Consider the following 14878-nt stretch of genomic DNA (forward strand, 5'->3'; position numbering starts at 1 on the left):
AAGTCCATGTTTCATCCCCAGCCAGTGGGCTGTCTGTAAGGACTCCTACCTCAAGGTCTGTCTTATCACTCACACCATTCATAGTCAAATAAGAAACACAGGACTTCCAAATAAGCCTTTAAAATCACACACACACAGAGGGCAGAAATCCAGTTCAGTCACAGTTGTGTTGGATGAGGGAATGAGAGCGTCACTCCCACCTGCCCTCACCACCTTTCTGCCAGAGATGACTGCACTTAGAACAGCTAGCAGAGTTGCTCATGTGAATGATTTCTCACCTGTTTTGGCTAAACATGGTCCTGTGAGGCTTGAGCAGCTGGAGCAGAAGGTATTTGCTGCTCAACCTGACATGGGTGAGGGAAAGCTCCCATGGGAGCTTCTCCTGCATAAAAAAGCAGCTGTAGACGATCTCTTCAGGTGGAACAGCTGTGCTCAAAGGAAAGCATGTGTCCACAACAACAGCATGGGTAGAAGAGGAGAGCTAGAAATTAGCAACCTGAATGCAACATTTTAGTCTGTGCTCACTATTTTCTTTTTGGACAAAGCTATGCCTGTATTGGCTCTTTTGACATCCCGTTCTAAAATCCCTCAGGCTGTCAGAGGGGCAGAGACAAGCCCTTAGCTTATACACTCAGCCCCCAAACCCAGGTAAAATGTTGTGCCCCTGATAAGGTAGATACATGTGCATGAGGCCATTGATTCATAAGGAAAATCAGCATTGGTAGGTCGATGTAACATGGTAAGTTTTTCAGTGCTCAAAAAAGAGCAGGGGGGAGGAGGGGGAGCAGAGGGGAATCAGGGGCTGCAACCTATTCCTGTCCATCACTTTTTCATGAAAAAATCATGTGATGAGACCATTAAAAAATTTAGGCTTTTCCATCTCTAATTTGAAAGATATTATGAAAAAGTAAAGCATGTTCTCTGATATTCAGAGCCTCTCTAGTATATTCACAGACAATATCTGTGGAAAAAACACAAAAGCCTTCAAACACAGATTTTTTATGTCAAGATAGAAAATAAAGACTTAAACAGCATCAGCAACAGAAAAAAACTTTGGAAAGGTTTAAAATACAGAGCCTTGCCACTGAAGTCCGTCCTGCTCTCATTCTGTACACATGAGCACACATATGCATGCATATTCTTGCACTGATTTTAGACAGTCATAGCTGTTGCAGCTCCAAATTCACTGTTAAAGGTGAAGTTCTAAAATTCATCTGAAACTTGAAGAGAAAAAAAATTTTTTTCATTTTTATTATTTTATTGTGTAAAGACTCCATGCCTTTGGAGTAGGAGGCTATTAAAAATGCATGTCATAGTGCAGATGAAGAAGTTTTCCAATTTCATTAACAAGTAGCAAGAGCTGTGCATATACCTCCAATACAGAATGTTTTAGAAATATGCCCTATTACGTCCAGTTAAGTCAACCTTGTGTCATTATTTCGTATTAGTGTATATGACAGGATTGGCATACCCAGGAAAGAAGCATCAGAACCATTACATGCCAGTCAGGAAAAGGAAGAAAGGAATTCTGTGTTTTGAAATCTACATTAAATATCATGTCCTCAAATATTTTGAGAAGGAAAGGTTCTATTGGTTAAAAAAGAAAACAAAAACAAAACCAAAACAAACTGTGAAGGTTTAAGGAAGCATTTTGAATAAAGCTCTAGTAAAACAAGCGGGGGGGGGAAGAAAAGGACCATTTTGGAGTGTATATTCAAGTAGAAAAATACATAGAAAGGAGAATGAAAAGTTTACTGCATGAAGAGAAAAAAGCATTGCTTAAACACCTTTTTTAACATGTATTTTTTTTAAAAAACCACACATTTTAATTTTTTTCAAGGAAACTTTTTGAAATAAGTCTAGATTTTGCCAAATATATATTTCAGGTCTAATATCATTATCCTACACTATTAATGGAAAGACTTCTGCTGTATAAGACTACACTGCTTTCACTAAAATGTTAAGCACATGTTAAGCAAAAGTAGAAAGAGTACCTGTTTTGGGAAGATCACATAATTTCCACAGAACCCCAGAAATTTAGGGCCACAAGAAAACTCAAAACACCTCCAGTCAACATTTGGACTAAAATAGATTAACTACATCACTCCCTTCATGTTTCTCTTGGTGGGTTGACCTTGATTGGACATCAGTTGCCCAACAAGCTGCTCTATCATTCTTCTTCATAGCAGGATGGGAGGGGAGAATATAAGACAAAAAAACCCCTCCTGGGTCAAGATAAAGGCAGCTTGATAAATTAGAAGCAAAGGAAGACAAGAGATTTTATTCCCTACTTCCCATCAGCAGGCAACGTCTGGCCACTTCTCAGGAAACAGAGCTTCAGCACCTGCAGCAGTTGCTCCATAACACAAATGTCATAAATAAGGAATGCCATCCTTTTGTCCTCCTTTCCCTTAGCTGTTATTGCTGAGCAGCTGCCATATGGTATGGAACACCCTTTTGGTCTGAGTCAGCTCTCTTGGCTGCGTCCCCACCCAACTCATTCCCCATCCCCAGCCTATTGGTGAGGAGGAGAATGTTGGAGAAAGAGTGTGGGCCTGCCCCAGCAATGGCCATAACACCAGCACAACGACTGCCAAGAGAAAATGGACTTCATGTCAGCCAAAAACAGTGCACTTTACAAAGAAAACAGCCTGCAAACCTAGTCACAAGAGAAAACTCAGAACAGGATTCCCCAAAGAATGACACTACAGAGAAAATGAAGGACTCAAAATAGCTTCATGCATAGGCTCGTCGATCTTGTAATTTTTACATCTGAACTGTAATTTTATGTCCTCCTAACATTCGATCTGGATGGTGAAGATGAATCTGCGGCTCAGACCCTGAATGTGTCATTCCCAAGTCTTCTGTTGTGTAGCTCCTGTTTAGGAGATGTCAGTGGCTTAGGAATGGTTTGAGACTCAGAAAGGTTTATGATTATTCATGTCTTCCATATGTTCTGACAACAGATTAGAATGTCTTCCAATGCCCATTGCTGTGGAGGAAATAATGTTGCTACACGATATAAAAGAAGCCCTCAATGTCAAAACTTTTTGCATTGTAAATTCTTACATCTCCATTGCCTTTAACTGAGCAGCAAAAAGTACTTTTGCTGAGGATCAGGCCCCCCATCTTTAGATTACTGGATAATAATATCCTATCAAGGAGATATAAGAGGGAATCAGAAAAGCTCATCAAAATGTTCAGTGACATGGCAGCAGATTTATGAGAAAAAAAGATGTCATTATAAAGAAGGGGAAAAAAAAGGAAAGGTCATATTCATTAGGAAGGAAGGAAGACCTAAAGAAAGTACAGGAAATTATAGCTCTACCGGCACTCTGGAGTTTTGTTGTTAGGAGAGAGGGAGGCTTTCCTAGCACATTTTTTAAAATGAGATACTGCTTCTCTTTATTTTTACAATCCTTTTATTATCATAGCAATAAGTCTTTGACGGCTTCCTTAAACATTAACAGTGGATTTATTTAATAAAACTGAGGACTGAGCATCACTGAAAATACTGTTTCCAATGGAATGCTCTCATGCTGTGATTGGTGAAGTGCTAAGTAATTTGCTTTTAATGCTAGCACATACCACTTAGCACTATATTTAACTGAATGATGAAAATCACTCATTTTTCATCTGCTTGCTTAACTGGTGCTCAATGTAATCTATCTATTGTACTGGTAGCCTAGTGCCAGATATATTCTAATAGACCCTGCTCTCCAATCTACAACAAGCATTTTAATTTTTAATTCATAGTTATGTCTTTATCCTTTAATAGAACAGAACTACAGATGGGGAGTATGTTTTAGATAATAAGAGCACAGTAGGTACCCAGGGAAACTACACCACTAAAAGGATTCTTTATTTACACTTTTCAGTAATGACTACATATATATAGCTACACAGGAGAAAATTGTTGCAAAGGAACACTGCATAGGCAGGCAATTACTATCCAGCTATAAGTGAGCATTATGGATGATGCTGCTGCTAAGAGCACTTCAGAAAACAATTTAAAAGCCAATGCCACCCACTGCACATTGACCAACAAACATGGGAACTCATGAGATGTAAGTAATCTAAATTAATTGATAGGATGCTACATTAAAAAAAATTAAGGTAAACTTACCTAATATTTAAACAAATTTTAAATTCAGCTTTCAATTTTAATATATAGGATTGTGCATCCTAGATCAAATGAAACTCATTGGAGACATTTTAATGTAACTGGAGGAATAAAAGTGGTCAGTCAAGTCCTTCATACTGAACAAAGTTTCAGTACTAGATCCCCATTTGTCAGAAAAATCAACACAGAACTGAACTGAACTGAATCAGAACTGGAGGTATGGTGGTTCCACACATGAAGCCAGTCTCACCATAAGACTAAATTACAGCACTGTACTACCAACACCAAAGTGAAACTCACAGAACCAGACTGGGATATCTTAACTCAGTGGTGAGAAACCCAGGGTGTAATATTGCCCAAAAGGATTTTTACCGTCATAGTCAGTCATGCTGAAAGGCAAAACTGAGGCCAGGAAGATGCACATAGTAAGATGCTGCCCACAGCATCTTGGTACTGTCACACTGCAATAAGTTACTGGGCGGTTTCTCTCCAGTTAGTTTCTTTTCCAAAGTTATGTAGAAAAGTTTGAAGTGTCAACAGGCAAAGGAAACATTAAAAGGCAATTTTATTCCTGTTATGACAGAGAGAAGTAATCCAAGTAATACCTTATGCAATAAAAGCCACAAAAATCACATCACTTCTTGTAGATATTCAGAGGTTTTTTAACATCATTTTTATCTGGGTATAAATCATAAAATAACCACAGGCATATGCACACACACACACAAATAAACTGGAAAAGAATCCTAACGAAACAAGAAAAGAGGTGGAAACCAAACCAAATTAAAACTGTGCTCAGAAGTGACACTTAAACCTTTAGGTCACTACCTAATGTAATTTAAGGTTTATTCAGGTGGATGAGAACTATAGATTTAAGTAATGCTATTAATCAACAATGCTCAAGATTTTGGGTAAGATCTTACAAAGATAAATGCACCTGAAAAACTTTTACCATAGCAGCGTGAGCAAAGGAACACCAGAAAATCATATGCTAGAACAATGTCACTGATTACTATCTTAATTGACTACAGAATTCTATGAAAACTACTCAAAATAGCAGCAAGGTAAGTTTCTTCCCATTTCTACCTTCATTTTCAGGACAAAAAGGGAAGACTGAATCAGGATGCTGGCACTCTGTCCTGTATTTCTCCATTTGCCTCTGACTTTGATGGCCTTGCATGAATGATTTCATCTTTCTTGACTGTGTTCCCCTTCCCACCTTCTTCTGCTGTCTCCCATAGTTCTTGCCTTTGGGGCACGGACAATTTCTGGTACATTTGTATGGAGTCAAACAGAATAGGCACTGACTGGTTCTAACTAAAGAGAACTGACTGGTTGTAACTTTAATACTTCTAAGAAAGCATGAACATAACCTCAGGGTTGCTTTAAGCTGCTGTAGGTCACAGGGAGGAAGGTATGGTCACCACATAAACTTCAGAAAAAAATTGTAAATTGTAAATTTTGCAGCATGTTGGGACTTGGCTACAGAACTGGTGGATGAAGCCATCATTGCTCCTCTTCTGGGCATTCCTGCAGTCTTGCAATTTCAATAGCATTGTGCTTTGAACAATTACTGAAAATGCTGTCAATGTTTTAGTCATACAACTTGAAAGACAAATCAGCAACATTTTCCCCGCCACAGCTAACAGGTACAAGCAAAGCTGAAAAAGCAGAAACAAGCAAACCTGAGAAATCTGAAATGCCCCACAGATGGGAAGGGAAAAAAGTCACATGAAATAATTATGTTTGCATGATCCAATCTGTGATCTGCTCCCATGTTCACCACGCTGCACAGCTTGTTGAAGTCACAGAAGAGCCACGAAGGGGGCATTCAGAGGACAACACCGCATGGGCAGAGATGTGGCCACCAGAAACGTAAATCCTATCAGACAGTAACTATACCATGGATGTGGATCACAATGTAAACAGCTCCATGGATCATGTGTTACTGCAGGAACTAGCTCTTGTCAGAGACAACGTGGTTTCCTGAAGATCAGAAAAAAGAATGTAGAGAAAAACACAATGCAAATACACCGATGGCACTGTATGACCTCTCTCCCCCAATAAAAGGGGTACAGGACAAGAGCCCATACACTAAGTTTACCAGGTTTCCTAAAAAAATTTATATTTTGTGCTCATGTGAACTTTCCAAGGCTTCTCTGTTAGCAAACAAGATTACTGTGAATTAAAAGTAACACAAGGTGCTTTCAACTTAATTTTATTCCTTAGAGGGCATTGGAAAACTGACAGTGATAGGACTCAGCTGAGTGCAGAGATCTTGTGGAGCCAGCTACAATGAGCCTTGATAAGCAACAAGAAGAAATTGATATCTCATAAAAACAGTGATGTCTAAGGACACTCAGCATGTTCTGTAGTGCTCTGTCATCAAATGCCCTGATACTACTTCTGGTCAGGAGCAAATTCACTGCAAACTTGACATAGATGTTCCACTCTACATGTACTTCTCTAGGCACTGTGAGGAGGCCAGTGGCTCTCAGTGCACAGTGGAAAACACAATACAGTTCTGAGAGATTTGGACTTTTGCACTTAGACCAATATGTCTGGACACATACCTAAATATATATACAGTAACTGATTTAAGCCTGACCCCAGCATAATTTAAATGCTGGTCCTTGCCTAACTTAGATTGCTCTGGATTGTGTTACCCTATTGAAATTCTGAATGGAAAGCGAGACAGTGCTTGGGTAAAGGACAGCACTTCAGTCTTCAGGATTCTTGCAACAGCTGATGAAACTACCCAGGGATGAAGACACATTGGAAAACACAACTGTAAAATTTCAGCAGTCACTGATTGCACCCTAGCCTTCCCAAAAGAAACTGTTCTAAAATTATTTGCTTTTTTCTATCCCGCCCCATCATTTTATACTTAGGTATCAGGATTGTTTTACATTTAGGTATAAAAACTGAAAATAATACCTTTCAACCTTGCTGTACTCTTTTTCCTCTCCCTCAGCTTGTTACATGTAGATGTACAGAGCACACTGTCCTTTCCCCTTATATGCTCCTGGTCTGTGCTTACTTTACACAGAAGACTTTCCTCACTAACATCACCAAATGCCTGAAAAAGAGAACAGACAAAACCAACATATTATTATGGCAGCATTCAGGGAGATATCAGAGGGAACATAGATGACTTTGATTACCCTTCGCCACCCCTCTCTTCTTGCTTTCAAAACATCACAGCTTAGAAGCTTTTGTGTGTGTGAAATTTTATTCTGTCATACTAATAACCCAGCTTTGCAGCAGCTTACAGTTTAGCTTTCATGCTTCAGTTCCACTCCTGGGCTTAAAACAATTTTTCTAACAGTTCTGCCAAAATATTATAAAGTAAAACTTACTGTAAACGTATTCACTAATACAGATAGAGCAGTGAGATTAACAATTTAAACACATGTGAAAAGTGAATCCACCTAATATTTCTCTCTCTAAATGCTTTAGTAAAACAGTGGAATGGGGATTTTTATGCCCGTTGCTTTTCATAATTTCTTCTTATCATATTCTTGACACATGGAGAAGATTTGAGTGAATAAAGAATACACATTCAAAGAAGGAAATCATGGCCACGAGGAGGAGATGTTATAGGACTGGACATTGGTTATAAAGCCAAGGCACTGCATCAGATTCAGCTCAGTTCATTAGCACATCACGTCAGATCCTCAGCTTGCGTCATGTGGGTGGCATTTTGCACAAGAGTGCCCTGCCTCCAATTGTTTTCATGTTTTGGAATATCCATGTAAGAGAAATTTTGCTCTGATGAATTTGAGCAGAAATCAAATTTCAAATACTGAGAAGTAACTGAGCTCAGCCCTTTCTAGCTGCTGTTACTAAAATATTAGCATGAAAAAGCAGGTTGATCCAGTGATACAGTAATATTTTAAAGAGTTTTTCTATTCTCAATCTAGTTTAGCACAACTGTAACACATTTTCCAAGCACAGGTACGTGTAAGGGGATAACGTATAATTTCTATTGTATTTTTTGCATATTCTTATTTTCTGTCTGTTGAAGCATCTTACATTCTTTGTAGTATTTCTGGTTTTGATACACTGCGAAGGTAGGAAGTGCTGCTACCTCAGGAACAGAGGGAAGCAGGCAACGCAGTAAATATTCCCCACCTCACATGAAAAGCTGAGAATAAATATTGTGGTGGTCTTGTGCATCCTACATCCTAGGCAAGCTTCTCTGTACCAGGCTATTCCTTCTTCTCACCTAGATGCCACTTACACAGAACAGCTGTTGCTTCGTTTTTCGTTTTACTCTTTCAAACTAAGAGATAGTCCAGTTTTAGGTTGTCCAAAGCTGTTTCTCTCATGGCATAGTAAATGGATCATCAGGGCAGGTCAAAAAGAGATACAACATCACCGTAGGACTTTGTAGCAACATTTTTGCATTGTGTCAAAGTCAAGAAGGCAGGAGACATAAAAGGGCCCTACAGCGTCAGTGAGCTAAGAGAAACAGAAATATTTTTCCAGTCGCAATAATCTGACAAAAATATATGGAAATAACATCAGTGTATACCTGGAGTTGCAACCCTAATTCCGCAGATGTTGGAACACTAATTTCATTTTATAAAATCATTCAGGTAGATTTGGAAAAGACCTTTAAGATCATTGAGTACAGCCATAAGCTTAATACTGCCAAGTCCACCACTAAACCGTGTTCTCAAGTGCCACATCCACATGGCTTTTAAATGCCTCCAGGGATGGTGACTCAACCACATTTCTGGGCAGCCTTTTTCAGTGCTTGAAAACCCTTTCAGGCTGTCAAGAAATTTTTCCGAATATCCAGTCCATTTCCTGTTGTCCTGTTTCTTGCTGCCTGGCAGAAGAGACCAACTCCCACCTGGCTACAAGCTCTTTTCAAGAAGTTGTAGAGTGATAAGATGATCCCTTTTCTCCTTTTCTCCAAGCTACACAACCCCAGATCCCTCGTCTGCTCCTCATAAGACTTGTTTTTATGAAAAAAAAAAGAGCATACAGGGGATATTTAAAGCTCACTGGAAAAGCCTTTCCTTTGGTCCTGGTTAACACATACCAAGAGCTCTTCCAAACCTGATCATTCACATACCCAGCGTGTCTGACTGAAGCAATAAGGTGCTATCATTTACTTGTGTACTTTAAATTGAGGCTTGTATAGATATGTCAGATTTTTAAACTTGATCAGATGTTGTGCAGAGCTGTGTTCTCAAATTAAAGTCCAAGTTGTTGTTTCTGATTAACCTTATGGTTAATCAACCATGTGGTAAAGTTCACTGTGCACTTACTGCAGTGTAATTATAAAGTGAGCAAAAATATAATTGATGCATTTTGTCAATCTGTGTAGCTGCAAGGTACTTTTTCAAAGGTTATTTTTTTATTCAGATAAAGTAAGTTAATGCTGTTTTGGCAATTATCCTTTGACTTCAGATATTTTGCTGCTGATTCAGGTAAAACTGTGATAGATGAATAAAGATTATGAGTGTTTAATAGTAAAAAATACCTTCCGCAACAATCAGCGGCTCTGCCCTTTCAGCATAAAATCATTCTGAAGATCACTGAAAATATAGCAAATCTTGGTGTTTAAAGTGGGTTGAAACTGAAAGATGCATTTTTTAATATAAATTAACACTTTTAAAGCACTCCTTCATTATCATCATGGCTGTTTCCTATATAATACAACTAGAGAACCATGGCACCATTTTTCCCTTGAGCACTGGCTCAGACTGAATGGGTGTGCTTGAACTTGCTTCTACTCCTTCTGCAAACAATTGAAGGAAAGAGTTCTAACTCTTCAGGACCCCAAGAAAAAAGAAATTTAAAATTTCCATGAACATAATATATTTGTGTGTTGATTAGGTAGGTAACCCTTGCTCCTCACCCCACATTCTCTGTAAACAAAAAAGAAGCCAGTATGATTTAAAATTGAATATTCATATACAGAACAAGGCTATAATGACATAGTTCTGGTATTTCAGTGATTTTTTGGTTATCTGAAAGTCAGTGAGTCCTGCTGAAAAGGTCCTGCAGTGGACCTGTCTCATTCCTTTCCTGGTTCTCCTATCAGAGCACAGCCAGCACCATAGATAAGCAGGACATGGCCTCTAGGAGAGAAATCTTTTTCCACATGACTCTGTGACTTTCTGGGGTACAGAGTATATAAAATCTGAGATTTGTAGAACATTAGGGAAGGTGGAAATGGCCACATGCTGCAAGGCTGCCTCCTGCATTTTCATCCTGTTGCAACACACTCTTGACTGCAGCTGATAATAGATTCACATTAATAGACACAGCTTCCATTTAAAACTATTCCACAATTTACTGAAAAAAAAAAGCAAAGATATGATCTTGAACTTGACAGGGAAAACAACCTGAAACTGAAGGTATGGAGAAATAACTTCTGCTCAGCTGAGACACATTGTGCTCATCCATTTTATCTGCAGCAGAAGGATTGATTTACCCACCACAAGGGCAAGGAGCAACAGACTGGGTCCATTGCAGGACAGGGTTTACATGTCACATGTGAGGTGAGCTGGATCAATGTAAGAACAAAGAATAGATGCACAAGACTTCTCCAGGATATCTCTTTTCCTTATTCTCATTTTTTCAGTGGGATGGAAAGCAGTGCCTCGACAACTAATTTCTTTCCCAGACTGATTATCTTTAATTGAATTATAACATTAAAGCAGAAATATATACAGATAATAGTAATTTAAAACAGTCTGGTTTTAACTTCTTCTTTGAAGTGAAACTTGCTGTACTGCCATGACCCTCAACAAAAGGACTGTAGGTTTGCAGGCTGTTCTGATCCAACTGCCATGGGATTATCCCTTGGGATTATGCCATGGGATTGTCCATGGGAGTACCCCTTAGCTGAGTAAAACGTATGATACCCAACTGAACCTCAGTGCCTGTTGAGAGAGATCATTCTCCTACTGAATGCAGTTGCAAAGCATATTATGTTTTCAATGGGACAAGATTAAATCTCAGAATTAGGCAGGCAGCATGTGGTAAAGCATATTCAGCCTGTCACGAGTACACACCTGCATGCATTAATCACTCTTCTGTGGGACAAACCTTTCCTTAATCCCTGCTTTTATAGGCATTTCCAGGAAATCCATCAAACAATTGTTGGTTTGAACTGGCCAGGTTAGTGGATGACCTGACATGATGCTGCTGAAACCAGCCAAAGTGGGTCATCTTACACCAAGTAACTACCTTTGCCCAGCCTGTCCCCAGCCAAAACATCCTCTCCCACTGCCCACAGCTGACCCAGCTTACAGAAAAGCCAGAGCTGTGCCGTCCCCTCCCAGTGTCTGGTGAGATGAGGATGGAGTCACGAAGTAGGGTACCAACCTCAGGGACTGAGCTGGAGCGATCCTCCCTCTTTCTCTCTTCCATAAACCTTTAGTGACTACTGAAGTCAGACTCTTCAGGAAAACAGCACGTGGGGCTTTTGCAGCCAATTTGTTCCTTTAATGAAATTAGGGCCAGAAAAAGCTGTACTCGCATCTATACATAAACTGTGCTGAAGTCAACTGCATGGCTCATGCACACATGGGAAAAAATAGGGCCCGATATTCATAGCAACACTGTGTATAAAAAAAAAGAATTTGTGGAAATAAGAATAAAACATGAGGCAATTTGTTGATTTGCCCAGGGAATATAAGAGAGCAACAAATGTGTAGATTATTCTAAGGCTGTTTTTTAGTGTCATTATCAGATCCAAGAACTGTACATAAAAGCATGCAGTCCTTCACATGCTAAAAGTACAGTTTGCTCAAACAATTGTAAAATATTCAGTATTCTTAAGATTAAATATCTGAATATTGCTTCTGAAGGAACAGCTGTCAGCTTAAATCTAAAGTCTAGTTTGTTTACTGGCTGTATTTTATATCTGTTAGAAAATGACACCAAATGGCAATAAAATTGTTGTAAGTATTCTACTGGGGACTATAAATGCCCTTTGGTTACAGTGTACATATCTTTATACATAATTCCAGTATATTTTCCCTAGAATTATGTTAAATATGTAAAAAGCCTTTTCTCATAAAGGTAAAAATGCTACATGTTTCCAAGCTGTAATTTAGCATTAGTGTCAAGATTGCTTCAGAAAATAAGCTACGGTTACTGTTTCATTCTTTTTAAGTGTCACTCAGCATACCATATCTGATCTTGTATTCAAAATAAACTTATATGATTTTATTCACTTTTCCAGAAGTGAAGGAGGGTTTAGACGTAATTTATAGCATATGGATTGATGTAAATAGCTTAAACTAAGTAATTGGTTAGTCACCTACGCTGTCTTATCCTATTACTGCTATGTACTTTTCAAGTAATTAGGGAAAACAGATCTCTTTTATCCAGTAAGTTTAAATTGGATGAATCCTTGACATTTGTGAAGGCTTATTGGATAGATAAAATCGTACTATACAAAAACTTCCTCTACAATGCTGAGGTTTACTAGGCCTATAATAAGAAACTGATTTTTTGTTGAGTTAAAGTGACTTATCTTTGCCCTTTTAATAAGAAATCAACTTCAGTCAGCAAAAGTTGAGATAAAAATCACCAAGTTGGTGTTATCACTGTGTAGACAGAAAACACGTACCACTATCATTAACTTTTCTGTGCGTGGATTTCAAATATGTTTAAAAATTTAAAATTCAATAATTTTTTTTATGTTACAATAACATCAGATTAATGAATACCAAAAAGCATGAAAAGTGATTTATTTTTGGAAGGTCATTCGTTGGTTAGGGAACACTTAAATTGAATTACTATAAAGGGGAGATATATTATAGGTAAAAAGGAAAATGATTTTTACTGCATGTGAATTCTTTGAGTTTTACAATGCTTATGATAAAAAGACTGCACCTACAAGTTTAACCTCTATAATTTTTATGTTCTACATTTAAAAAAAATCTTTTTATTTAACATTTCTAGGGCAATTTATACATGTCACCTTGTATTTAATGTTCCTTTTAAAACAGTTAGTTTTACCTCATCCCTAGGAAGCCTATAAAACTACTTTTCATACCAGACATGAAATTTCTAGTTATACCAGGAAATCTGGGCCTCTAATGGGAATATCACACACTAAAAAAAAAAAAAAAAAAAAAAAAAAAAAAAAAAAAAAAAGTATTTTAAAGAAGCTATTACTTAGAGGACATTTATTCCTAGCTAGTGGACTTCTGCACACTGGTTTATAAACTGGTTTTGCTTTTCGCTTACTAGGAAAAAAAAGAAAATAAAGGTAATTATTATTAAAGTGAGTTTTGGCTCCTTGGATAAAATTAGGTTCACATTGAAATGATTTGCTGAATTAGGGCTACAAGAAAATCTTGCTTTCACTGAAATATAAAAGAGTAGGATGAGGCTGTAAATATGAAGTGAATTCCTTACGAGCATCCAAGGACTTCACACCAAGATTATGCAAAATTCCTCTTATGCCTGTCAAAGAATATCTGCAGATACAGAAACATATCTAAAGTTAAAGTCACCAAGAGTTGAACACTGAGGTAGAATTTGGCCTGGTGATTTCAGTGCTGTCCTCATGTTCCTGTGTTTGGCAAGAGAAACACTGCCCTGGATCTCGCCAGCCTGCACACACTCCTCAGTGAGTTGCATGCTAACAATACACTGCTTATGCTGGTGGTGCCCCCTGAAAAATGCCTATATTTGCACATGCTTTTTCAAAGTTATTACAGTTCCTATGTTGTTTTCTGCCAAAATGCTCATTTCCTCCTATTACATATATTATTTCTGAAGAGCACCCGTCAAAACCAACACACATCATGCTGTAAATGGCACAAAGCATTAAATATATGATGGACAGATATTAGTCCCCAAATACCTGCATTTATTAGGTTCCACTGTAGTATTTAGGAATAAGTGTTATGGCTCTTTCAGGTATAATTCCTGAAACTTACACAAATTAGAAGTCAAAGTCTTTTCATTTTGCTCTCTTCAGAGTTACATGCCTTTAGAGTTTCTTAATAAAAATGAACAAACAAAATTTACACTAAAATAATTAAATTTTCATCTTTGGCATGTTACTGTGATAAAGAGGAAAATTGTTTCTCAGGAAGAAGGTGCACGTAACCCCCAGTTCCTAGATGCATTGAATTACTCCTTGCGTTCTGCAGTTGTAAAAGGGCACTACTCCATCCAGAAGAACAAAATAAATGAAAATTGATCGTTTTCTTACTCTGTGGATGCTGCAGACCAGGTAGATGTATATACAAAGGTAGGACACATCACAATTGCCACAGACCACCCCTATTCTTACAGGTTGTGCTCCTACAGTCCCAACACAACTTTTCATACAAACATCTTGTCTCTGGTGAGGAGAAAGAGGCTTGCTGATCATGAAGAAAGAAGAAAGGCAGCTGTCATTTCTGTGACAGGGAGAGAGAATAGATAACACTCTCTGCCCTCGCTGATGTAGAAGAAAAGCCTTCCCTCCTCCACCACTGCTGGACAGGTAAGGAGAGGAATGAAAAGTAAACGGGAACTTGTTTCTTTTGGTGAGGTGTTGTACCCATTCTAGAATAAAATAGGTATGATTATGGAATTATATTATGTAGGTAAACTTCTGGTAAAGAGAAATCTTATTTACACCAATGGATGATCCAATGGAAGCTGATTACATTAAGAATAAGAGGAGACTTCTGCCCAAGTAGATTGTAAGGATCCAGAAAAACCTTTCCATTGAGTCACTGGGAGCAAAATACCCAAGACAGACTAGGGTTAGGTAACTGA

The 14878-nt window shown here is 38.2% G+C and overlaps 1 protein-coding gene across 1 annotated transcript in view; it reads right to left on the reverse strand.

Moving 5' to 3' along the window:
• Nucleotides 1-4703: 4703 nt before the first annotated feature.
• Nucleotides 4704-14878, reverse strand: part of LOC134552961 (uncharacterized) — a 98409-nt gene continuing 88234 nt past the window's right edge. The window contains exons 9-10 of the mRNA XM_063402195.1: nt 7061-7202; nt 4704-6109 (exon numbers count right to left, since the gene is read on the reverse strand). Coding sequence (XP_063258265.1) covers nt 6081-6109; nt 7061-7202 — 171 coding nt within the window. The 3' untranslated portion in view covers nt 4704-6080. The remainder of the gene's footprint in view (nt 6110-7060; nt 7203-14878) is intronic.

The sequence above is a fragment of the Prinia subflava genome, chromosome 1 (genome assembly GCF_021018805.1).
Source record: "Prinia subflava isolate CZ2003 ecotype Zambia chromosome 1, Cam_Psub_1.2, whole genome shotgun sequence".
NCBI classification, from domain to species: domain Eukaryota; kingdom Metazoa; phylum Chordata; class Aves; order Passeriformes; family Cisticolidae; genus Prinia; species Prinia subflava.